The following is a 26,877-nucleotide window of genomic DNA, read 5'->3' on the forward strand; positions in this document are numbered from 1 at the left end:
TCGCAGAGCATCGCAGACTGTAAGTATGCATGCATGCATTCATGTGGTGGATGCCGGGCCCCATTGCACCATACCCGTTGCACCAGGATCCGGGACCCACCGCTGCTGAACAGGGACAGCACCTGTTGGGCTTGTTTTTCACCCTCCCCAAGCTCCGGAGGCTTTCCTGAAGCCTCAGGAGGGTGGAAATGGCATCCCCCAGCCCTCTGAAAGGCCAAAAATCAGCTGGCCAGTGCATGCATGCGTGCTAGAGCTGATGGCTCGTGTGCCAGCAGATATGGCTCCACGTGCCACCTGTGGCACATAGGTTCACCATCACAGCTGTAGTGAATCACAGAAGAACCATTCTGAGTCTCTTCCTATAATACTATCGCTCTTGCTAGGGTTCAAGGAAGGCTTCTCCTCTTTTTGTTTTTGTAATGGTTTCTGAATATTTCCCTCAATGCCATCTCTGTGGCCTTCTAGGAGGGAACATGCTATTTTAGAATTGGAACAGCAAAAGAACACTTTCAGCTCTTTTTAAAGCCAAGCTAGAAGTTCCTATGGAATCAGGCAACCGTAACGTGTAATAAATAAAAGGTACAAAGCAATATTGTGTTGTATAAAAATTATAATTGGGGCATGTTAAAGTTAGAGGATGTGAAAATTACTCCCCAAATTGGATAAATCCTAGCTTCCACATCTTTTCAAAATAAGGTCTGGGGGAAGTAAAGACAACGTCTCCCACTCACCTCCAAGATTCAAACTACCATCCACAATGGAGAATGACAGTCAAGCATGAGTGCACCTTAATATAGAACTGAAATATCCATTGTGTTTCCAAATATGGGAAACAGCCATATTTCACGTGGGCTGGAAAAATTCCTGCTGGAAACCTATTGTCAGCATGTAGCCCTCTGGAGTAGGTCTCTGCCAGCCAACCAACCAACCAACCAATGCATCCCACTTTACTTGGCATTACAAGTTTCTTCACGCCCCTCCCAAAGAAGCTTAGGCATGCAAAGGGATTAGGGGATGAAGTCTGGCCTATCAAGAGCATACCACGTTGGGGAAGTCCGAACTAAGCAGAGAGCGAAATGATGTACAATGTGGAAAGATATGGAATGTAGGATGTTGTACCCTCATTTGTCATTCTTAGTAGATAATTAATGAGCAGGAATTAACAGATGGTTTCTGGTTGAAATTAAAGTGTTTGATTAAGGGGCCAGGACTGGTGGGGGTATTTGCAATGAATTATCTGCAGAAGAAGATACAGAAGTGGTATGTGATTTGTTACTCCCTCTGAATTGTACTCACAGTGTGTCTCAAAGTTTGTGAAAACTTAATATTGGGGTCACGCCAAGCAGTCAGAAACGCTGTAGGGAAAGGTCTACTTTTCAGCCAGAAATGATTAGATTGTTGGAATATTTATCCCTCATCAAGTTTGTTTCTAAGCTGGGCTCCAAAAATAGGCGGTTGCGTGAAATTAAGTTCTTTATTTTTCACCCGACAGTTACGACAACAACGACAAGGCTGATTGGGGAATTCTGGGAGTTGTAGTCCACACATCTTAAAGTTGCCAAGGTTGAGAAACACTGAATCAGGGTGATAATGTGCGGAATGAAGAACCTTTGGTTTGTTAGTGAGAAAATCTCTGCTGGAAAGAGGAAGACTGTGATACCCTGAAGAGATTTCCTTTATTTGAAAAGGCCAATGCCTTTTGCTAATTTCAATTTTAAAGTGTGAATCTGTTTAAGTGTAATCTCTAATCCAGTGATAATGAACCTTTTCGGCACTCAGTGCCGAAAAGATTGTGTGGAAACACAGGCTTGTCAGGGCCGCGCTCTAGAAAAGCCGAACTTTTCACATGCGCGCCTGATGATCAGCTCACCAGCGCCCATTCACCGGCCGGTTTTCGGCACTGCTGTGTGGGTGAAGGGAACATGCTCTGGAAAAGCTGAACGTCTGGGTTCTGGCATGCATGCACATCCCACAATCAGCTGGCTGGTGCACATGCACACACTGGTTTTTAGCACTGCAAAGGACTGCTGATAATCACCTGCGCATGCACACCAGAAACCCAGAAGACAAACAGGCAAGTCTGTTTGTGCTAGACAGCATGGCTTCATGTGCCACTTCGGCCAAGGGTCAAGCCTTTTGCCTGGAATTTGACCAAATGGGGGAGAGATGGGGGAAAGGTTGGAAGGCGATGGGGTTGATTTCCTTCCTACATTGGGTTTGAACAGCACTGCAGGGACACTGTTACAGACATGAGGTCATAATGACCTCAGTAGCAAAAAGGTACTCAATGTTTTGTATGATTGGATCTAAAAATTGATGTATAGAGCAGCAAACCAAAAAAATGTATTGATCTCTATCAAAACCACATCGTGAAGGTCACTTGTTTCTCCCTCCTTGAACTTCAGTCTTTCTTCTCTAATTTTTATATTGCTCCATTGAATGATGGCACTAATAATTTCTTTAGAAAATAATAATTTCCAAATCACTAGGGGAGTAGTGAATTTCCAAGATTTCTAGCTGCCGGCTGTAGTCCAGGTAACTGCACTATAATATTGTGACTAGCAGTTCTGAATCTATTGCTTCCAAAAGATGCAGAAGACCATTTCAATGTGTTCTTGCCATATAAATTACTGCAGATTGTACCTAGTCATCAATTTTATTGGGAGCTTCATCATTGCTGATGTCAGAATCGGCGATGGGTTCCTCATTGTCCATTACAAAATTTCCCTCAGAATCTGATTCCACTTCACTTAGATCACTCTCTGCTTCTCTATGCAATTTTAGAACAGTTTCTTCAAAGTTTGGATCACTAAATTGCACTCTTTTTGGTGGAAAACTTGGCCCCCATATTATATGTATAAAAAAGACATTAACAAAGATCTGCAGTCAAAATGACCGAAATTCAAGTCAAATGCCGCTACAGAAAACACCAAATAATTGACGCAAGTGTGATGCTCCATACACTATTATTGGTGGGAAAACAAAAGCTATTCGCAATTGGAATGGTCCATTTCTAAAAATAGGGATGATCCCTTCACAACCGCTACTCTGCTACAGGGCTGGGCATCCAGCACGTGCATGCACACTGCGCACGCATGCACACCACCACCCTGTGACGCTCCAACTGCTCGATGGAGTATTGCACAGGCGCCGTACGCTGCGTGAACGTGCACAAATGGCCCAGTTGGGTCAAATACAGGTAAGGAGGGCGGGCGGGCCGATGGGCCCTCTGAAGCACCGTACCAGAACGGTACCGATGGGCCCTCTGAAGCACCGTACCGGAACGGTACCACCTGTACCGGGGCGTACCGGCCGTAACCAACCACTGCTATGGGGGTGGATTTGCTTTAAAATATATGCATTTGAAAGAGCTACGAACAATTCTCAGCAGAAAAATGGTGACTTTTTTTTTTACACAATAAAGGAAAATGTGCTATGTGAATAACTCCAATGTAAATGAAGACAAATTTTACATAATTTTTTTTCTGGAAGATAAAAAGGGAAAGATTCTTATAATTGGGTTTTAAATGGGCAGCAATTATAGGAAAAGTCGAACTGTACATGATAACCACAGCATGAGGCAGCTGTTACAAATATTGTAATGTAGAAAGATAACTAAAACATTATTTAGTAAAGAATTGCCCGGGGGGGAGATAGAAGTAAAAGGAGTAATAGCGATACATAAGAACTGTGGCTTATAATATTAGCAACCTTTTTTTAAAAATTGTTATGTAGCTCTATTCTATTTCATTTTCCACCATTTCTTCTATTTGAATGCTGCTATCTGACTTTTTTTCATTTCAATTGGTTGTTTTTAAAGTTTCTCTTAAATGTATTTTTATTGTTTGATTATGTGCATTGCCCAGAGGTACTACTTGAGACCGGGGTGGGGTGGGGTGGGGGGGGGGGTATACAAATGTGATAAATAAATTAATAAAAAGTTTCTAAATACAGAACAATTTTCTCCAAACTTAACAAGGAAGTTTAGCCTTCATTTAATATAGTTTCCTACCTAACCCATTGGAGAAATATGAGCAATGTCCTATAAACAGAGGTGAAAATTGGGAAAGACTAACTTCAAAGATTCAAGAAAGGGGCAGGAAATCTTATTTGCCATGTAAAAGTCAAAAGTAAAAGAGCAAAGTTAAAAAAAAGCTCAAAATCCCTAAAATCTGATAACAAATTAAAGAGATAGCGAGAGTGGGGGAGGGAGGGAGAAAGAAAGAAAAATACTAAAAACGAATAATTCCTATTCTTCCATATGGTTGCTTTTTCACCAATTGATGTCCTAAAAGTTTTCAATAATAAGTATTCTTTACCTGGAATTCCTTTCTTCTGTCTGCTTTTCTTAACTAGAAATGCTAAAGAACATTTTGGACATTGGATTGATGAATGGCGCTTTGGGACAAGAAAGAAATATGCCATCATATTTTTTCCATTATTTTTGAGAGCGGATATACAATAAAGCTAGACTGTTACAAAGGAATATTCCAGATCCATGGAGTACCAAGAAACAAACCAATATTTAGGCAGATATTATTATTCTCAACTTGATCAAACTTCACTTGTCTTGAATTCAGGAAGCATGGACTTTATATTATCTGGAGAAGTCAGTGTTGTTCATGTGCTGATACTCCCCCTTCTATGTCTTTGGGTCTCACATCTAACCAGAAGTATAACTGTCAGAGGGTAAAAAATAAAAATTGTGAAGCTTTATTCATTCCTTGTCCATCAAACAAGCAGACTTCCTTCCTTCCTTCCTTCCTTCCTTCCTTCCTTCCTTCCTTCCTTCCTTCCCTCCCTTTCTCTCTCTCTCTTTCTTTCCTTTCTTTTCTTTTCTCTTTCTTTCTTTCTTTCTTTCTTTCTTTCTTTCTTTCTTTCTTTCTTTCTTTCTTTCTTTCTATGTGGGGAGATCAAGGATGAAGAACAAAAGTTAAAAGTCATCTGGATTTAGCAGGAGAAAAGATGCTAAAGAGTAATATATTATAGAATATTATTATGGTTCCTTACTAGCCAGTTGTCCAGGCTGGATTTGACTTTTTTACTAACTTTCTCAAGGACCTTCATCTGGAAAAAAAAATGCAAAGACCAACTAAGATGATTAAAGGCCGGGAGGCTGAAACATATGAAGAACCGTTGCAGTATTTGGCTTTGGCTAATCTAAAGAAAAGAAGGACTGGGGGATGATGACATGATAGCAGTAGAGGCTGCCACAAAGAGGGAAGGAGTCAATTTATTTTCTGAAGCACCAGAGGGCTGGATAAGAAACAATGGATTGAAACTAATCAAGGAGAGAAGCAATCTGGAATTAAAGAGAAAGTTCCTGACAGTGAGAAAAATAAACCAATGGAACAGCTTGCCTTCAGAAGTTGTTGGTGCTTCATCCCTGGAGGTTTTTACGAAGAGATAGGACAGTCACTTGTCTGAAATGATATAGGGCAGTGGTTCTCAATCTGTGGGTCAGGACCCCTTGGGGGGGGTGTCGAACGACTCTTTCACAGGGGTCGCCTAAGACCATCGGAAAACACATATTTTCGAAAAAATACAGAAAACATAAAATAATTTTATGGTTGGGGGTCACCACAACATGAAGAACTGTATTAAAGGCATTAGGAAGGTTGAGACCTACTGATATAGGGTCTCCTGCTTGAGCAGAGGGTTGGACTAGAAGACTTCCAAGGTCCCTTCCAGCTCAATTCTGATTGATTGATCTACCAGGATATCTTGTTGCATTTAACAGACCCATGTCAGGAAATATGGAAAGATAAAGCTTGTTCTTTGCTCTCCAAGTGGAGTTTCATGGTTGTTCTCCTTGAAATGATCCTAGATCACACGATACCAAATTAGCAATTTCAGTTGTTTCTTTTCTGTTGCTAAAATGGGCTGAACAACAACTCAGCAAAAGATTTGGGAAACCAGGCAAGGGAGGGTAGAGGAGGGTGTCGGACTCTATCTGTTCTGACAACCACTTTTGTTACCTCTTGCCCCCCCCCCCAGTGAATGCTTCTTTAACTTTAATGGAACGAGCAATTAACAATGTTAAATTTAATCTCATCTGCTAATTACATGACAATTGGTGAGAGTGGCAGCGAGAAAATTAATTGTGCGATCTGCAGAACCCTTGTTTCAAACAGCTTAGATGAAACCAACCAGTACATATTTATAATATGACAAGAGGCAGGAGGGCCTGAAAAGGTGGTACCCAAACAGTTGGACTTAAGAATGGGTTGTCATTTCAGACATTAGTAAGATGTGCGAAATCATTTGGAGGTGGGAACAGGATTCACAACAAACAGTCAAATATGGATAAATCATGATTACACAAACCATGCAATGAAACTCAAGTGCAAGATAATGAATTTACATAAATAAAAATAGATCAGCTAGAATCAGCCCTCCCTCCCCCTAGAGAAATCTTATTTTCCACGTAGTTGCTGGATCCCAGCAAGGTAGTATAGACATTTTTAAATATAGAAAGAAGTACTAATATTTAAATATTTGTGGAGGAACTTCTTTAGTTCTCTTCTTGGATGAGAAGCAAAACGTCTTCAATCAAAACAAAGAAAGCGCCCTTGCCTTTTGAAAAAGAACCTTTGGGCTAAATGGTTGATTGATTGACTGATTATGTATTATAAGTTATTGTGACATATTAGTGACCACACAGCTTTTCTCCAAGGCACTACGGTGTTCCCCCCCCCCAAAAAAGAAGACTGGTTAATATATGTTTGTTTCAAAACACACATTAGGGCTTTAATTTCTGATAGGTCTTATTTTCAGGGAAACATGGTACATGCAATCAGGGGTGAAATCCAGCAAGTTCTGACAGGTTCTGGAGAACCGGTAGCAGAAATTTTGAGTAGTTTCGAGAACCGGCAAATATCACCTCTGGCTGGCCCCAGAGTGGGGTGGGAATGGAGATTTTGCAGTATCCTTCCCCTGCCATGCCCTCCAAGCCATGCCCACAGAACCAGTAGTAAAAACATTTGAATTTCACCACTGCATCCAACAGTATAGTATAGTATATAACTCAACTGAACTGTTAAGTTATAGCAACAAAGATATGGTCAGAAGTTGACTGTGGAACAGATCACAAATTGTTCACGTGTAAATTCCAAACCAAGCTAAAGAAGAAAGAGGAGAAGAAATAACTAACCAGCTTCCACAATATAAGTTGGAACTTATGTCCAATATTTTCAAGGATAATATTAGGTATTGCATTAAAGTCCTTGAGCAAGTAGTGTGACATATATTCTGGCTTAAAAACATTTTAGGCCACTGATGCAAAAAAGAGAGCAGGGCTTTGATTACAGAGTTACATCTACTATTTTGACTTTTTGGGACACCATGCTTCTGACCATCACTTTCATTGGGTAATTTTCAAATATTAATCTCCAATTTTATCTTCCTTGGCTGATGACTACCAGTTCAGATTCTTGGTCTGATTGTCCAAAGTCATGACTGCCATTGATGCAATAGGTTTGAATCAGAGGTGGTATTTAGCCAATTCTGACAGATTCTGGAGAACTGGAAGCGGACATTTTGGGTAGTTCGGAGAACTGGCAAATAGGCTGGTCTCGCCCCTGCTGCCTCCCAGCCTCCCAGCTGATCTTCTTTTGTTGTCCTGAACAGAAGAATGGAGCTAGAAAGCAGGTTAGTGGGATGGGGAAGGAATGGGGATTGTCCAGTATCCTTCCCCTGCCACGCCCACAAAGCCACACCCACAAAGCCACGGCCACAAAGCCACACCCACAGAACCGGTAGTAAAAAAAATTGAATCCCACCACTGGTCTGAAAGTTCAAAATTGAGATGGTACACTTTATACCACAAGCCTAGACAGACAGACAGACAGACAGACAGACAGACAGACAGACAGACAGACAGACACACACACACACACACACACACACACACACACACACACACACACACACCATACCACTTCTATGGGGAAAAGAAGTTGCGTGTGCAAGGGTTAAAGCGTTCAATTTCATATTCAGTTTCAGTTCAATTTCACTATTCACAATCCAACAAATTTAGCAGCTCCAGGATGGCAGTCTTAATCAAGAAAAGTGTGCAGGGATAAAAAAAAAAGAGAGAATGAAGCACACACTTATGAAATGGCACTCTTCTCCACAGACAGCTTTACATCCTTTAAAATTATTGGTGCCAATAATACATCTCCTACATCACATTTGTTTGGGGTCTTAGTCAGGGAAAGGGGCATCCAAGGAAATGATCTACACACTGCAGAATGAGAGGATTTGCTAAATGAATGGCATGTAAATCACCAGAATTGATTTGATTCAGCAATTTCCTCCCATCTTGAATGAAGAAAATCTGCCCTTGGGAAGTCATTCATTTTCAAACAGCCTTGTAAGCTGTGGGGGTCTTTTTTCCATGCCAAACTTTGCCGTCTTCAATGTGGCCTTTTGCAGACATTCATCTTAATGTTATGCTCTTACAAAGTCCTTCTCTAATTTTGTTTTTCTTTAGCCTGGCTTCCTTGATCTTGTCTTTAATTAGCTTAGCTGTTTTATGCCAGTAGGGGTTGGAAATAAACATGAATAGGGACAATCAGGAGCAGGGAGGAGAAACCGGAAAAGAAGGAATCTCTCATGGACATAGTTCATGAGAAAATAAATCTTGTATTCCAGAAATGGGTGGTTTTTCTTCAATACTATGGGAGAAGTTTTTTTGGGAGGGCATTCCTGGACCACCAGGAATCTGAAACCAAGGATCTGGGGAGAATTCCCCTCTCATTTCCCAGCAGACTTTATGGCACCCCAATAGGGTTATGCCAAGGCCATTGGACATCAAGATGTATGTAGAGAAATTCAATAAGGTGTACTGTTAATGCTTAGTATATTGCTGAAGAAGAATTAAACATAAAAGCAGAATGCATTGAGCAATTTTTTTTTAAAAAAAGGAAAAGAATTTTAAAGGACTTTTAAAATCTCTTAGCTAGATGCCAATATTTCCACTGTTTTATTATTTAAAAATAAATCATCTAACAGAAAAAAAGGGGAAACAAGTCTGCTAAAATGAGATTGAGTAAATATTTAGTTTCTACTGGTAACTTTTCCTTCATTGTACTCTGATATGTAATATTTATAAAGATTCAAAATGTTCATAATTTCAAGCTTCGGTTCTTTAATCAGTTCCTCTTCTGTTAAAATATGCATTAAATGTTTAAATTTGTCTTACTCTTATTATATAATATATTTGGGGATCATTCTTTAGAGGAACAGCTACTGTGAATATATGCTGTTAACTTTTCCATTGCTGCATATCCCCCACGTTTATAATAGAATAACAGAATAACAGAGTTGGAAGGGACCTTGGAGGTCTGCTAGTCCAAACCTCTGTTCAAACAGGAGACTCTTTACCATTTTAGACAAATGGTTGTCTTCTTTTAAAAACTTCCAGTGTTGGAGCATTTACAACTTCTGGAGGCAAGTCATTCCAGTCATTAATTGTTCTAACCGGCAGGAAATTTCTCCTTAGTTGTTGGCTGGTTTTCTCCTTGATAAGTTTCCATCCATTGCTTCTTGTCCTACCCTCAGGTGTTTGGGAGAACCCCCTCTTCTTTGTGGCAGCCCCTTAGATATTAAAACACTGCGATCATGTCACCCCTAGTCCTTTTATGAAACTAGGATGCTTAAGTTCCCAGTTGATCAACAGTTTAAGTTGACATTATTGGTAAAGTATAGTTTTCTAATGTTGTCATATGTTTATTCTCATACCATCAACTTGTACTTTAATCAATTGTAGTTTTTTGTTATGTCCTGAAGTTATGCCTAATAAAAAGTTATAGTTTCAATTTAAATTTGGTTTCTAAAATTCTGTGTATTTCCTTGAGCCAAGGTGGTGCAGTGGTTAAATGCAGCACTGCAGGCTACTGCTAGATCAGCAGTTCAGCGGTTCAAATCTCACCGGCTCAGGGTTGACTCAGCCTTCCATCCTTCCGAGGTGGGTAAAATGAGGACCCAGATTGTTGGGGGCAATATGCTGACTCTCTGTAAACCGCTTAGAGAGGGCTGAAAGCCCTATGAAGCGGTATATAAGTCTACTGCTATTGCTATTTCCAGTATTTTTTGAGGGTTTTTAAACATGTCGATCACACGTAGTATAATGTTTCTTTTGTATCATATCATTTCTAAAATGTATGATTATATGAGTCATCTACTTTGGATGAATAACTTGGGATGCATTTTACTTCCATAGTTCTTCCTATTGTATTGTGATTACTTTGAAGTTTTACATTTATCTCATAATATCACTGTTCTTTTTGTTCTGTCTTCGTGTTATATCTAAATAATATATATTTGTGTCCTAATAGATTACCTTGATTCTTTATTCATATTTCAAATTCTGTCATTTTTCTTAGAAGCCATTCCTCATTTCTGAGGTCAGTTTCTATTCTTCCAACAATTTGTAAGTACATCAAACAAGGTACATTCCATCATCACCAAATAATTCTTTTTTCCATGAATTTAGTCTGTTCATGGGATCTGGATGGACAATTTCTGCATAGGTAATTGCAATTTTTTTTTACTATAAATTATCTCCAGCATAAAAAGAATTTAAGGGAGAAGCTAGCAATACGAATGCTGGACATATTATTCTCATAAATTCCATATTTTCTTTATCAAACTGTCTTATAATATCTCTTTTATAATTTTTGTCTTTCATGTCCCTGTTCCATAAATATCTATGAAGTCCATTAGTAAAGCCAGCTCTTTTCAATATTGATGTTCTGCTGCTTGCGGATTTTATCCATTCTCTTAGCCATGGTAGATAACTTGCTCAGAAATATAATTTAAAGTTAGGAAGAACAAGACTACCTCTGTCTTCAGAGTCTTGTAAAATTATATTTTTTCCTGCTTTTTCTTCTATTCTATATATAGTTATTAACAGGGCTTTTTTGCCATTCTAATAAATGGAATCCATCCAGATCTCATGAATAGAATAAATTATTTTTAGTATTTAAATTATTAAACAAGAATTATTTGATGAAGATGGAATCTACAATGTCTGATGTACTTACAAATTGTTGATAGAATAAAGACAGACCTCAAAAATGAGGGAGGGTTTCTAAGAAAAATTATAGAATTTGAAATACGAATAGAGAATCAAGATAATCTATAAGGTCACAAATATAAATTGTTACTTAGATATCACACAGAGACAGAACAACAAAAGGAGATAAAATAAATGCAAAGCTTCAAAGAAGTAAATACAACAATAGGAAGAACTATGGAACAATAAAATGTGTTCCAAGTTATTTATCCAAAACAGGTAATCATGTAATAATAAATGTTTTAAAAAACCCCAAAAAGTAATGGAAAGAAGGGGAAATGTTAACATTTGAAACAAGTAGTTTATCTTGGTTAATATATTCATCTTGATATGTATTTATTAAATCAAGTTACTTATTCATCATCTCAACAAATGCAGCAAACAATATTAAAAGAAAAAATAAATGCAGTAACTTACAATTGTAAAAATTAATATATGAGAGAAAGAGATAACAACTACTAGCTCCAGCAGACAGGTCCCTTCCCATACTTGGGATCTCAAGTCCAGACACAAAAATTGCAATTATCATAACCAAGAAAGCTGTAAGGTGTTTTTTTTTTACCTTTCAAGATTTCTTTTAATTTCTTTCCATAATGTAATATAATTATTTTGATATATTTCTTGATGGCTGCCTGTCAGATACAAGCCCAGACAATGCACTTAATGTGTTATCTGGCAGCCAGATTTCTTCTGCAGGAAATCTTTTTGGACTAATTATCATGAAATTATTTTTGGTTTTGAATATTGATTTTATGTCCAGAGAATTCTCCAAAGCTTTTTCATCAACTGTCTCATTGCACTTAGTGGTTGTCTAATGGTTAATACTATATACTCTGCATAAAATTTAAGTTTATGCTCCTCCTGATGGATTTTGAAGCCATGTATTAGTTTGTTAGTAGTTGATCTCACACTGATAGAACAGAATATTTGTAGCTCAGGGTTGAACTGTGAGGTCCTTCATGCTTGGCAGTTTTCTTGCAGCTGTTTGGAGGAACTACCAACTCAGACAAACAAGTTAACAGTAAATCACAGCCTAATCAAGGAACCACTAAGATCGCTTCCACCAATTAAACAAATAACAAACCCCCTCCCTTTTAGCACTGATGATGTTACCTTGTTAGGTGTTGGTCTTGTGTTGATGCTCCAGAAATGCCCTAACTTGTCAAGCATCAGATCATCTGCCTTCATTCTTTATTCAAACCCTTTCCTGGCTGCAAGATTTCCTGTTATCCCTTTAAAGCAATGGAAGTGGCTTCAAAGCTACCTTTATGTGAAAAATCTGTCTGCCCCCAACTGTCCTGTCCAGTTGAGTGGCCAGGACAGTTGCGGGTAGAACGGTTGAGTGGACACCCCAGTCCAGCAGGAAACAGGAAAAGAAGGAGAATTCAACTCACTGAAGTGAGTTCTCCAGGATGACTTGAGGCTGCCTGTTTCAATTATAACCAGTTAATACCATTCAGGCTATCAATTAAAACAAACATTGAAGCTAATAGAATACCATTAAAAATGCATGCAATTCAGCATACTTCTTAGTTCCTTTCATTGTCTGATGTTTTTTTCCCATCAAAATGCAGCTTTCATATTAAAGATTGAAAATATATCCTATTCAGAGCCAATTGTCCTACTTGTTGTACCACAATAAGGGTACCTTATTGAAGGGTTTTTGGGGGGTGTTATGGAGAAGGGAAAATATAATAATGTCTTCCTCTTTATGTTTTGTCCTATACATTTCTTGAGTACCCTATTTTTACCACATTTAATTTACTTTTGTTTCAGTTTAGCCATAGCCAAATCTCTCTTCCATTGTTCTAATCTTATATTGCCCCCATATCTTTCTCTCAAAATGTACATATATTAAAAGAGTTCTCTATATTACTATAGAGATGTGGTGGCTCAGTGGCTAAGACCCTGAGCTTGTTGATCAGAAAGGTTGGCAGTTCAGTGATTTGAATGTGCCACATAACAGAGTGAGCTCCTGTTACTTCTCCTAGTTTCTGCCAACCTAGCAGTTCGAAAGCATGTAGACATGCAAGTAGAAAAATAAGGACCGCCTTTGGTGGGAAGGTAGCAGAAGGTAGCATTTAGTCATGCTGGCCACCTGACCACAGAGACATCTTTGGACAGCATTGGCTCTTCGGCTTTGAAATGGCACTGCCCCCTAGAGTCGGGAATGACTAGCACATATGTGCAAGGGGAACATTTACCTTTACTATAGTAGTAGTAATATTTACCATCTTTATAAAGTTTAATCAAGTTGAGTTTAGTCAATATTACTATTATTATAGAGTTGGAAGGAACCTTGGAGGTCTTCTAGTCCAACCCCCTGCCTAGGCAGCAAACCCTATACCATTTCAGACAAATGGCTATCCAACATTTTCTTAAAGACTTCCAGTGTTGGGGCATTCACAACCTCTGGAGGCAAGCTGTTCCACTGATTAATTGTTCTAACTGTCAGGATATTTCTCCTCAATTCTAAGTTGCTTCTCTCTTTGATTAGCTTCCACCCATTGCTTTTTGTCCTGCCCTCAGGTGCTTTGGAAAATAGTTTGACTCCCTCTTCTTTGTGGTAACCACTGAGATATTGGAACACTGCTATCATGTCTCCCCTAGTCCTTCTTTTCATTAAACTAGACATACCCAGTTCCTGCAACTGTTCTTCATATGTTTTAGTCTCCAGTCCCCTAATCATCTTTGTTGCTCTTCTCTGCACTCTTTCTAGAGTCTCCACATCTTTTCTACATCGTGGTGACCAAAACTGAATGCAGTATTCCAAGTGTGGCCCAAGGCATTATAAAGTGGTATTAACCCTTCACGTGATCTTGATTCTATCTCTCTGTTCATGCAGCCTAGAACAGTGTTGGCTTTTTTGGCAGCTGCTGCATACTACTGGCTCATATTTAAATGGTTGTCCACTAGGACTCCAAGATCCCGTTCATAGTTACTACTGTTGAGCAAGATAGCACCTATACTGTATCTGTGCGTTTCATTTTTCTTGCCGAAACGTTGAACCTTACTCTTATCAATAACAGTAATATCTTCTTGCTCCAGTTTTTCTCATTTGACTTCACTTTCTCTGCCATTTTGGTCTTTAACATATTAGTTTTTAGATCTACACTCTTTGTTGTATCATGCAGTCAATGTAACATTGTTGCATATAATTATTTCTCACATTTATACATTCCTCAGTAACCTACCAAATAACAAATATTTGCATGGGCCCTGCTGTGCACCTCCCAAGTTTTATTCATTGTCATTCAGCAGTCATAATTCTGTCAAACACTTAAAAATCAATCCTCTTGCAATTTTTGGTTCCACCTTTGCTTCCTCCCTGGGGAAACAATAACAGCATTCTTGCAATTAGAATTGTACAATAATTCTTTACATTCTGTTCCAAATGGCATTTGTGTCCTTTTTCCTTGCACCCTCATTACACTCATTTCATTTACCCTCCAATACTTTTTTTTTCCACAGGGGAATCAAACTTTTTATCTCGAGAGTCGCTCTACATTTTTCTACATCTTCCATTTTTTGTAACATTCATATTTTCTGATACTACCAAATAATAGTTTGTTTGACTCTCATGTACGGTTCATTAATTCTTTCTGATTTTCATAATAAAATCGATTGTTGGAAGAAATCTCATTTTGTTTTTTTCCACTTTACAGGGTTAATCCTGTAAGGAAGGCAGGAAGGAAACATTTTGGTGTTGTTTCTAGCTTAATTTTTATTGCCCTGCTTACAGAAACTGTTTTTCTAGTTAACCCTTATTACATTGCAACAGCTAAGGCAAAGCACCTATCGACGTGAGTGATGTTGAGTTGACCACACCCACCCAGTCACATGACCACTGAGCCCCACCTACCCAGCTGGTTATTAGGGCAGAGAACCGGTTGTTAAATTATTTGAATCCCACCACTGGTATGGCCCAATGTTTTTTCATCTACTTCTCACACATCTGTTCATTTCACCTATCACAATATCTTTTCCTTGGATCACATTCATTTTATTTATTTATCCCTAATAGTCTATATAGATTCTCAGTCATCCAGGTCATGGTTGTCCCAAAGGTGCTTTTTCAAGAGGCAACTGGACTTACTGGGATTTTTTTTCCTTTGGAGATGTTTCAAAGAGGCTGTCTATGTCAAAATTGAAAAGCCCTCTCTCAACAGAGGAGGGGGGGACTATGACATCATCTATCTCCAGTCTGCAACACCATCCTTTCAACAGTTCCACATCCATTTGCACCAGTCAGGTGACCCTGACAGCTAAACCCCCAGGTGGCCTTATCGACTCAATAAAAGAACGCAAATGACCAGCTGACTGCAAGGAGTATAAATCCTTCTATTCCCCACCATCCAGGCAGAGCTGAAGAAGCTTCTTGGATGAGAAGTGAAATGTCATCAAAGAGAAAAACCAAAAAGTTCAATTGCCTCTTGAAAAAGCATCTTTGGGACAATATAGCCAGAGCTGGTTCGCCCCAGTTCAGGCAAACCGGTAGTGGTGGCAGCGGCAGGCTCCGCCCATCTACCCAATCATCATCTTGGACACTCTGCGCATGTGCAGAAGGTACTGCAGATGCACAGAAGCACTGCGCACAAGCAAAGCAAGCACGCATAGACCACACACTCCCAGTTCCGAACCCGCGACGATAAGAGAAAACCATTACTGAACATACCTAATACTCTATGGAGATTCTTAATCATCCAGGTCATAGTAATTACTAACAGTCAATGTGGGATTGTCCATGACCTGTCAAAACCGCGGTCCACAAAAGTGCGATCGACGAAAGCGCGCATTTGACGTCATCACAGCGCAATGAAAAAAATTAAAAATTGAAATAAAAATTAAATTAAAGCAAGCCGATTCACATAAAGGTAAGGGTTAGGTTTAGGGTTAGATTTAGCGTTAGATTAAGGGTTAGGTTTAGGGTTAGGTTTGGGGGGGTTAGGGTAAGGTTTTCGCTTTATTTTTACATTTTTCGATCACAGCGCGATGTTTTCGTCGCGCTGTGATGACGCCAAATGCGCGCTTTCGTTGACTGCAATTTTGTCGTCCGCGGTTTTGTGGTGGAACCGGATTGTCATACACAATAATCCAGCCTTCTCCTATTTCCCCCTACAACAACCATCCTGTGTGGTGACTTGGTCTTAGTGACAGTGACTGGCCCAACGGTGGCTTTCATGTCAAAGGTGGGACTAGAACTCACAGGCTCTTGGTTTCTAGCTCAGCATCTTAATCACAACACCAAATTGGCTGTCTCTATCCGATCCAAAAATAAAATAAGAATATTAGTCTGTCACTGTTTATTTCTTGACAACCCCACACTGACTGTTAGTAATTACTGCAAAGTTTCCATGAGATTTGAAAATGAATACTTTGCCAATTCTCCTAGAGTAGATTTCTGAGAAATGATGGATCACTGCCCACACAGATACCCAACAAGTGGCTTTTCTACAGCACAGTACTTGGAGTTTTGAACTCATATAAGGTCAATATATATTCCCTGATTATGTTTCCATCAAAGTCAAACTGGACTACTTCTCTAAGGCAAGCTTTTCCCATTGCCAAGCAGAACACATATGTTCTCAAAGAAGACTGAGCCAAATAGGAATTAAATTATATTTGTTCTTTATTACCTATAACTCTTGTCATCTTCACTGAACAGCTGCTATGCGATCTCCCTTCTTTCTTTTTTTATTTCATATGACATATTTGAAGAAGCTCTTTTTGTTCTTAGTACATTCTGCTTTTTCTAAAAAATGTGGTGGGATTAGGACTAGGGTAGGAAATAATTTATTGTACCAAAACCAATTCATTTTGGACAATTCCTTCTTCAAAGGAATCATACAATAAAAGACAAGAATAGCTCATAAAATTTTATCCACATAGCAGTGGTGGGTTCTGAATCCCATCACAACCAGTATGCTGCAATGGAGGCGGGCGTCCACCACATGCACGCACACTCCGTGCACATGTGCACCCACTGCCCGCGATGCTCCAGCTGCTTGACAGAGCATTGCGCAGATGCTGTATGCTCCGTGAGTGTGCACAAATGGCCCAGTCGGGTCAAATACAGGTAAAGAGGGAGGGAGGGCCCTATGAAACATCATACCGGACCAATACCTGTACGCCCATACTGGGGCGTACTGGCCAATAATGGACCACTGCCACATAGAAAAAAAAATCACAGGGAAAAAGAGTCTGATATCACAATGGCATGACATGAGATTTTGGTGCTCCAAGATCGCAGTCAATATTTCTCCCACTGGACGGTCCATTCAGATCTAAACCATCCCGCAGAGATGGTGATTGAGAAGGGCACCTCTTGCTGATCTCAAGGACACCGCAAAGTCCCTGAAAGGTCTAGGAATAGCCTTTATTTCCAGCGACAGAAACACAGCTAATGAAGCTGCTGAAGTTGGGACAGCTCTGGAATGGGAAGAAAGTGAAAAGAGAAAGTGTATCGAATTGGTTGTTGAGACCCATTGCTATCTCTGTATATAGGACGGCCAAGGCTGTCTGGAAAATATAGGCCAAAGATGGATACTAACAAAAACATTCTTGATTAATTAGTGTGCCTTTCTGTACCAGCATTTATCTAGCAGTTAGCACTTCAAAGTAGCAGTTAGCACTTCAAAGACAGGAATGCGGAGCTGCTCACTTTCCTCCCTTCCCCCTCCCTATTCCTTATCTCTCTTCTCCTGCCGGGGGGGAAGAAGCAGCCCCCCTTGCCACGCACCCCCTCTTTTGCCCAGAGACGAAGCTTTTTGCCACGCTGTATATTTATCATTGGATTATTTAGTCATGTGCTTGTTGATGTAATATTGTATACACCTTTCCTTTGTTTGGGACTAATAAAAAGGCTCTCCCGGGCATTGCTCGGGGCCAGAGCTCATCACAAGAAGGACTTGTCCGGTGTTCTTCTTCCCATTCTGCTACAAGCATGAGCGGCCCATCAGAAGTGTGAAAAAGCCGCAACTGGTGACCTCCGACGTGATTGCTGATCAATCCGTCCCATTTGGAGTCCTCTTACTCATCGGCGAAGGAACGCCTCTTGCATACCAGGACCGGCCGTCGCAGACGGAGCATCCTCCCAGATTCGTGAGTAATGGGGGCAGAATTCTCTAAGCCTCAGGTTGCACACCTTTTCGAACTTAGAGAATTGTCCAAATCCTCAATATTAATCTTAAAAAACAATGGGAACTTTCTCCCCATCCCTTCAAAAAAAGATCTTACTAATTTTCTCAGGTACATTTATCAAATTTGTCCCACATATCCTGAGAAGGGCTCAATTCGAACAACCATTTGGGCAAAATTAGGGAAGTATTTTCACCAGCCCCCAAGGGCACCAGCGAAAATACTCTCTACTTGGCAGATTGTCATGGAATGTTTAAAAGTTCATGAAAAGGCCATGATGGGGGGACCGGACCCCCCCCTGCCATATTTGGAAACCTCTTCACTAAATTCACACTCTGAATCCAAGGCCTTTTCCTCCCTTGTGTGCAAATCTCTGTCCCCCCCTGCCCCTGAGGCTCCTCAGCATTCAGGAATGCCACTGGCTTCTTCTGTGACACCCTTTTGCGAGGGTGGCATAGCTGCAGCCGTAAAGGAAGGTTTTCAAAAAGGGGAAGTCCCTTTAGAGGATGTTTCTGCCTGTTTTCCAATTGAAATGATCCCGGACCCAAACAATCCGGGCCAAATTATTCCAAATTATGTCCCCATCCCTTACAAGGTTCTCAGAGACCTTAAGTCTGCTGTCTCCTCGTATGGGATCACCTCTCCTTATGCACAAGGGATGTTTGAAACCACAGCTAATACTTACACTATGACTTTAGTAGACTGGAAACTGTTGTGTGGTATGTTGATGACCCCTTCCCAATTTTCTATTTGGTCATCTCAATATGCTTGTGAAATTCAAAAAGCCATTCACAGGGGTTTACCTGCTCTTGTGACCGATGCTCATTTGTATGGCACAGGTGCCTTTCTCACGGCTCAACAGCAGGCTACTTCTCCGGCAGCTGCTTTTACCATAATTTCTCAAGCAGCTCTGGCAGCCCTGAAAAAGGTGGATGATGTCACCTCCACCCCCCTTAAATCTTTTTCAAAAATTATACAGGGCTCAAATCAGGCATACTCTGACTTTATTGATGACCTGCAAAAGGCATTGGCACGTCAAATTGAAAATGTTGATGCTCGAAATGAATTGCTTATGAAATTGGCTTATGAACATGCTAATCCGGATTGTCAAAAGGTTTTGCACCCTCTTGTGAGTAAACCTGATGCCACCATTGCTGACTACCTGCAGGCTTGTCGGGTGGTTGGCACTAACGCCTATAACATGGAAACTTTGGCCATGGCCATCCAGGGAATTTCCCGCAATAATCCTAAATCAGGCAATTGTTTTAATTGTGGGAAGCCTGGCCATTTTCGCTCTCAGTGCCGTGCACCAGGGGGTGGGGCTGCTGCTGCAAGCTCTCGCCCACCGAAGCCAAAAACAGTCTGTCCTCGTTGCAAAAGGGGATTTCACTGGGCAAATCAATGTCGCACAAACCCCATGCCCAAACCTGACCCCCCGTCGGGAAACTAGTCTTGGGGCATTCGGCCAGCCCCACACAAAAGGCTGAGGCTGCTATACGTGTCTCCCATCTCCCTTCTTATTTCAATCTCTTGGCAAGTGAACCTATAGATGCTCCAATGCCTGGTTCTTCCTATTTCCTTCCAGTGATCCCGGCTACTTCTATTTCATTACCCTCTACAATGCCTCTTTTGGTCTTTCCACATCGTGATTTCATGTCTCAGGGAGTCCTTGCCACTCCCTTTCTTACTGACTCTTCTGATTTCTCTTCTGTTGCTTTGATTTTTATTCCTAATGTCCCAATGCATGTTCCCGAGGGATCCCTGGTGGCCACGGCCATCCCGGTACCCCTCGAGACAGACCCAAATGATTACAGCCATGAAGCCATGGCTATAGAAAAAACCATGAAACTTGCCCGTCCCTCAGCTAAATTTCAAATTAAGGGCCACTCCTTTCTTGGTATTTTAGATACCGGAGCGGACGTTTCGGTCATTCGTGAGGAGGAGTGGCCACCTGATTGGCCTACTGAAGCGTCTCCCGCGGTCCGCGGCGTAGGCGGCATCCAAACGGCAAAAATCAGTAAGCATTGGCTACCAGTTATTTCTACTGATTCTCTTGCTGTAGCTCACATCAAACCTGTCATTTTGCCCCTCCATATTAATTTGTGGGGCCGTGATCTTATGCACCAATTTAATGCCAAACTAATCTTGCAGTAACTGCTTTCTATTTTGCTTGTCATGTCTTCTTCTGCCTTGCTTTCTGATCCTTTGCGATTAACTTTGAAATCTGAAACCCCTGTCTGGGTTGATCAGTGGCCATTAACTCAGGAAAAGCTCAAGGCTTTAACAGAACTAGTGAAGGAACAATTACAAAAAGGACATATTGAACCCTCCCTGAGCCCCTATAACACTCCTGTGTTTGTCATAAAAAAGAAATCTGGTAAATGGCGTTTTTTGCATGATTTGAGGGCTGTTAATAAAATTCTCCAACCCATGGGAGCGCTGCAGTGCGGCCTCCCCAATCCAAATTTGATTCCCCAAGGGTGGGATCTTATGATTATTGATTTAAAAGATGCTTTTTTTTCTATACCACTCCATGAAAAAGATCGCAAACTGTTTGCTTTTACTGTCCCAGAATTTAACAACTCCAAACCTGCTTCTCGCTTTCAATGGACAGTCCTGCCTCAGGGAATGCTCAACAGCCCCACCTTGTGTCAATATTTTGTAGACAAAACCTTGCAGCCGTATCGGACGGCACATCCTCACTTTTTAATTTACCACTTTATGGATGACATCTTGGTGGCAGCATGTGGGCCCCCAGGCACGGTTTTAGCAACATTACCTTTTTTAACTAATCTTCTCCATAAAAATGGCCTGCACATAGCTCCAGAAAAGGTTCAAACAGCACAACCTTTTTCGTACCTGGGTCATAAGCTTTTGGCCTCTCATGCTGCACCTGCAATGCCAAAATTGGACTTGCCACACACTCCCACATTAGTACAGTTACAGCAATATTTGGGCTCCATTAATTGGGCACGCCCATATATGGGGCTCACAACCCCTCAATTGGCTCCATTGTTTTCTGCATTAACAATGGGCAAAAACCCTGCAGATGTTATTAAATTAGATGAAACACATCAGCAAGTTTTAAAAGAGGTAAATGAGGCCCTTTCACAAATTTGGGTGGATCGTTTTCAGGATAACACCCCCTTAGCTTTCATCATATGTAACACTCTTGGACTCCCAACAGGAGCCGTGGTGCAAAAAACTTCAAAATTATTAATTATTGAATGGGTACATTTGTCTCACACCCCAAAATCCACAATTTCTCAGAAACCTGCACTTTTTGCAGCTCTAATTACAAAAGCCCGTGTCAGAACAAAATTGTTGGCAGGAATTGAACCTTCCACAATTTTTGTCCCTTGTTCTTTATCAACTTGGGAGACCTTATTTGCTAATTCGGAAAACCTTCAATTTGCACTCGCTGACTGGCCAGGTGAGATTTCTTGCCATGCACCCCCTGACCCAAGATTGGCTCTTTTGAAAACTGTTCCCCTGCAATGGCACACTCCATATTCCCCCCTCCCACTTCCTCAGGCCATGACTATTTTTGCTGACGGAAGCAAAACCTATGGTGCTTGTGCCTGGCAGGAGAATGGTCAGTGGTGTACAAAAATCACCCCCCCGCAGACTTCTGCACAGCGTGCGGAGCTTGCTGCCTGTATTCTGGCTTTTTCAACTTTTCCAAATACACCCTTTAACTTGATTTTGGATAGCCTCTATGTAACTCAGATTGTGAAATCAATTTATGAGGCCTATCTTTCTCCCTCATTAGAACCACAATTACTCTCGCTCTTTTTATCTTTGCAGAAGTTAATTTCTGCCCGCACCCACTTTTTTCATGTTTCCCACATCCGAAGCCATCAGCCCTTTCCTGGGCCTCTCCAGGAAGGCAATGATGTGGCCGACACTGCAGCAGCGGCTGCTGCCAACTCTTCTTCTCTTTTAACCTTGACAGCTCCCACTCCATGGGAGAGTCATTCTTACTTTCATCAGAACAAGAAAGCGCTCATGAAACAATTTGGCATTACTGCAAATGAGGCTTCTGCTATTATTCAGCAGTGCCCTTCCTGTAGCCGGCATGCAAACTCTCTCCCTATGGGGGTAAACCCCAGGGGGACAGAGTGTTGCCAGATTTGGCAAATGGATATTACTCAATATCCTCAATTTGCCCCTTGGAAAAATTTACATGTTTCCATTGACACGTATTCAGGCTACATTATGGCATCCCCCCAAAGGGGCGAAGCCACCAAACATGTTATTAATCATTGTATTCGGACCTTTGCATCGCTGGGACGCCCAAAAGAATTAAAAACAGACAATGGCCCTGCTTACACAAGTGCAGCCTTCGCTGCCTTTTGTAACCAATGGGGCATTGTACATAAATTTGGCATTCCTTATAACAGCCAGGGTCAGGCGTTGGCTGAGCGCGCCAACCAGACATTAAAACATGCCCTGGACAGATATATTGGCAATAGGGGAAAAATACCCCCTGGCCTCCCAGCAGTGCAAGACACGCTTAACCTCTGCCTTTATACCCTGAATTTTTTAAATCTTACCGGCAGCCCACCATCCTCAGCAGCGACTCGTCATTTTGCAGCTCCACCTACTGCAGACACCCCCCGTCCACCTGTCTACTATCGCTGCCTGCCTGACCTGACGTGGCGAGGACCTGCTGACCTGATCACTTGGGGACGGGGCTACGCTGCCATTCAACTAAAAGACAAGGTGCTCTGGGTGCCAGGAAGACACGTAAGACCTTTTCTTCCTAAATCATCACCACACACTTCCAGGGATGGCGATCGTCCGTCAGTCCCCAAATGAGGTACAGCTGTGGAGGTTGCCTCCTGGCCTGACCTGGAGAACGGGCCAGGACACCCTCCACCATATGAGAACACAGAGGCTGTTTCCTGCCCCGACCAGGAAAACGGGGAAGGACACCCTCCACCGTATTCGCCACCAGAAGGATGTCCCTTATTTCGAAGAAGACCTCCAGGTTATCCCCTGTCGCGGTGGCAGGAGTGTATGAAACCTTTTAGTTTTAGAACTTTCTCATATCATTATGTTATTTTTTCACTGTGTGGCATAGTTTTAGTATTGCTTGCACTTTTTATACGCTGTGAAATTTCCCATCGTGCCTCTTACAAGTTACAGGAACCATTACATGTGCCTACTAGATCTCTCACACACAGGGTGAAAAGGTCAGCTGCTTCTCACAGTCTGCACACTCGAATGACATACAACCTGTGGATGCGTTTGGCAGAACAGGCAAACGTATCCAATTTTTGCCTAAGCGAAGCTGTGGACCTGAACATGTTATTAGGGAATTGTTTAATACCAGTTTGCACACCTCTTTCTGTTATTTTAAAAGACACCCAGCTAGCAATGTTTAAAAAAAGGAAGGAAGTTAATTACGGTGACTCTATGGTGTGGGGCCCTTTCACAAGACGGCTCCCAGCTGATGCCATGTCTCTCACCACACCCTTTGTAGCTAGTGGACCCAACGTTACATGTGCACGCATTCAAAATTGTACTGCTTCTCTCACACAATCCTGTATGCCCACGGGAATCTTTCCCGCCAACTGTTCCACCTACGAGAACATTTCCTACAATCGGGCTCACGTTCTGCTTCCTGCTGGTTGGTTTTTCACATGTGGTCAAAAAACTTTTAATTACATACCTGCTAATCTATCAGATACACGTTGCTGTCTGAGTCGCCTCACTGCGGTTCTACCAACCAAACAGGACCTCACTTCACGACCACAGAGGTCGGTAGTCCTTGATGAAACATGTGACAGCTCAATTAATCTTTTTAACGAGGCTGAATATCTTTCCCTTGCTACCTCTATAGTTGGTGTTCCGGCATTAGCAATGCATAACCACAGGACAGCCCATCGCATTGCCTGTTCCCTTGCAAAAACTATAAACATCACATCTGCAGCCATAGCTGCCTTGAATATGGAACAGGCAGAGATCAGACATGCTGTCTTAGACAACCGTGCTGCCATTGATTTTCTGTTACTGGTACATCATCTAGGCTGTGAATCTGTCAAAAACATGTGTTGTTTTAACCTGTCAGACACCTCTCACTTGGTTAAGCATCAGATCAGTTCCTTAAAGGAGTTGGCTTCCCAGATTCGAGAAGACGTCCTGCCAGCCTGGTGGGATGGTCTGTGGTCCTGGCTACCGGATGGCTCCTGGTTAAGAAGCATTTTTTCCTCCATTATATGTATTATAGTAGCGCTCGTGTCCCTTTGCTGCTGCATTCAATGCCTACCCTCCCTATTTCAGCTATTCAAAGGCCTTTTTTCCTCAGCTAGGAAGAACGTGCTTATCCACGAAACTAAGTCCCTTCTGGACGCTGAGGACGACCATGAGTTGGACAACAATTCGTTTGTAAAGGTGTTTGCTATAACCAGTGATGATGAAGAATCTGCATTTTGATATGTTTGCTTTCCTCCTTCTCATTTTAAAACAAAAATGAGGAGATGTTGAGACCCATTGCTATCTCTGTATATAGGACGGCCAAGGCTGTCTGGAAAATATAGGCCAAAGATGGATACTAACAAAAACATTCTTGATTAATTAGTGTGCCTTTCTGTACCAGCATTTATCTAGCAGTTAGCACTTCAAAGTAGCAGTTAGCACTTCAAAGACAGGAATGCGGAGCTGCTCACTTTCCTCCCTTCCCCCTCCCTATTCCTTATCTCTCTTCTCCTGCCGGGGGGAAGAAGCAGCCCCCCTTGCCACGCACCCCCTCTTTTGCCCAGAGACGAAGCTTTTTGCCACGCTGTATATTTATCATTGGATTATTTAGTCATGTGCTTGTTGATGTAATATTGTATACACCTTTCCTTTGTTTGGGACTAATAAAAAGGCTCTCCCGGGCATTGCTCGGGGCCAGAGTTCATCACAAGAAGGATTTGTCCGGTGTTTCTTCTTCCCATTCAGCTACAAGCATGAGCGGCCCATCAGAAGTGTGAAAAAGCCGCAATTGGTGAAGAAATTTTATTATTAGAAAAAGATACTACCCCCCCAAAAAACAAATTAAATTAAATTAAAATTGAAGATAGAAGACTGTAAGTGGCAAAATTAATCTACATTAAACTTAGTGTGTTATCCTGTTTCTATTTTTTTTCATGGATGGAATTTTTGCAAAGGCTCCCTATTTTTTAAACTGAATGGATTAATTTTTTCTTCTTTTTTCACTTTTGCTTACACCTATGGATTAAAATTTTCCTTCTTTTTCTTATAATGCTTCATTGGATTGATTGGATTGTTTTTGATCTCCATTTAAGTGGTTTTTTCTTTGTTAAGCTTGGAATATAAAGAAGATAATAAGAAGGATTATAAAGAGGGTTGTAACAACAGGAGGAAAAGCAGTTACACTGCCACTTAGAGGTTGGAGGCTGGATACATTGTTTTTTCTTCTTTCTCTTTGATCACTTGAGATTCAAGGTTCTTTCAGTTTGTTTACTGGGAGTAATAGTAGGAAGAGCACAAGTTGTTTATACAGATGCTTTTTGGGAGTTCTACCACTAGCTATTGGAGGGAAGACAACATTTTGACTTGAAAGATAATAAATGAACCTGTTTGAAGTTTATTAAAGTAGCCTTGAATCCTATAGTGGCAGTGCTTCCAAAATTGGAAGAATGGCACAGCAGGAAAAAGAAACTGTAACATTGCAAATGATTATGATTTAAATTCAAAATCTATTAGTTGTGACAGAGAGGATTGAAAAGAGATTGGAGAATATAGAATACAAAACAGAAAAATTTGATGGAAAAACAGGATGTTTATCAAATGAAGAATGTGGAGGACAGAGTTCAAAAATGGAAGAAAAAATGAGCAAAGAGATAAGAAAACTGTGGATACTGACAACAAAGTGAGCGTGGTTGGTAATGGCAAGAGCAGAATATGGAAAGGGGAGATAGATGGATTGGAACTCTACCCTAGACTTCAAAGCACAGAAGAAGAAAAGAGAGAAAAATGACGGAGATAAGGAGAGAAATCTTGACAGAAGCACCAGTGATAACCAAAGATAAGCTAATGGAAAGAGCAGATGCTGGGTTTCAAGCTTTTATGAGATACAAAAGAAACAACATGCTGCAAAGAGAAGTTCATACAAGATTTATTAAGAAAGTAACTAGAATATTAATGCTACAAATGGCAAGAGATATATGACTGCACTATTACTGGAAAGATACAGGTTGATGCAATGAAAATGTATACTAAAAACTAAGCTAAATTTAGTTTACTAGTAGTATGTATAAAATGAAGTGACAATAGCTGTGGTTAAATAATGATTAATAATGATAACAATACATATAGATATATTAGTTTGATAATATGAAATTTTATATAAACAACACATGGAGAATATGAGAGGAGGTTTAAAAGCTTTATCTAGAATATGTTATAAAGATGTATTGTGATTGGATGATTTTAGGATGATTTAATAGAATGTTATCATATAATCCTATTCTAGATTTTGAATATTATATATAAAAGGATATAAAAACAATTATAGTCAAATTAAGGTTGAGATATAATAATCGTGATATACATGAATATATGTGAATTTAAAATATGTGATTTGATCTGAAAAGCAGGTGATGATTATGGAAGAGATGCATGGAAATACTGTAACCAATTGACACGCT

General features: G+C 40.7%; 1 protein-coding gene across 1 annotated transcript; it reads left to right on the plus strand.

The window, feature by feature from the left end:
- Nucleotides 1-17,072: 17,072 nt before the first annotated feature.
- Nucleotides 17,073-25,133, plus strand: LOC148044865 (uncharacterized). The gene is made up of 6 exons (XM_087717926.1): nucleotides 17,073-17,156; nucleotides 18,023-18,181; nucleotides 18,813-18,936; nucleotides 19,057-19,473; nucleotides 20,124-20,234; nucleotides 23,046-25,133. Exons 1-6 carry the CDS (start codon nucleotides 17,073-17,075, stop codon nucleotides 24,656-24,658), a joined length of 2,508 nt encoding a protein of 835 aa, XP_087574052.1. The 3' UTR covers nucleotides 24,659-25,133.
- The last annotated feature ends 1,744 nt before the right edge of the window (nucleotides 25,134-26,877 follow it).

This window comes from Thamnophis sirtalis, unplaced genomic scaffold (assembly GCF_051295495.1).
Source record: "Thamnophis sirtalis isolate CommonGarterSnake01/CBP01778 unplaced genomic scaffold, rThaSir2_p1.2 scaffold_6, whole genome shotgun sequence".
Lineage (NCBI taxonomy): Eukaryota > Metazoa > Chordata > Lepidosauria > Squamata > Natricidae > Thamnophis > Thamnophis sirtalis.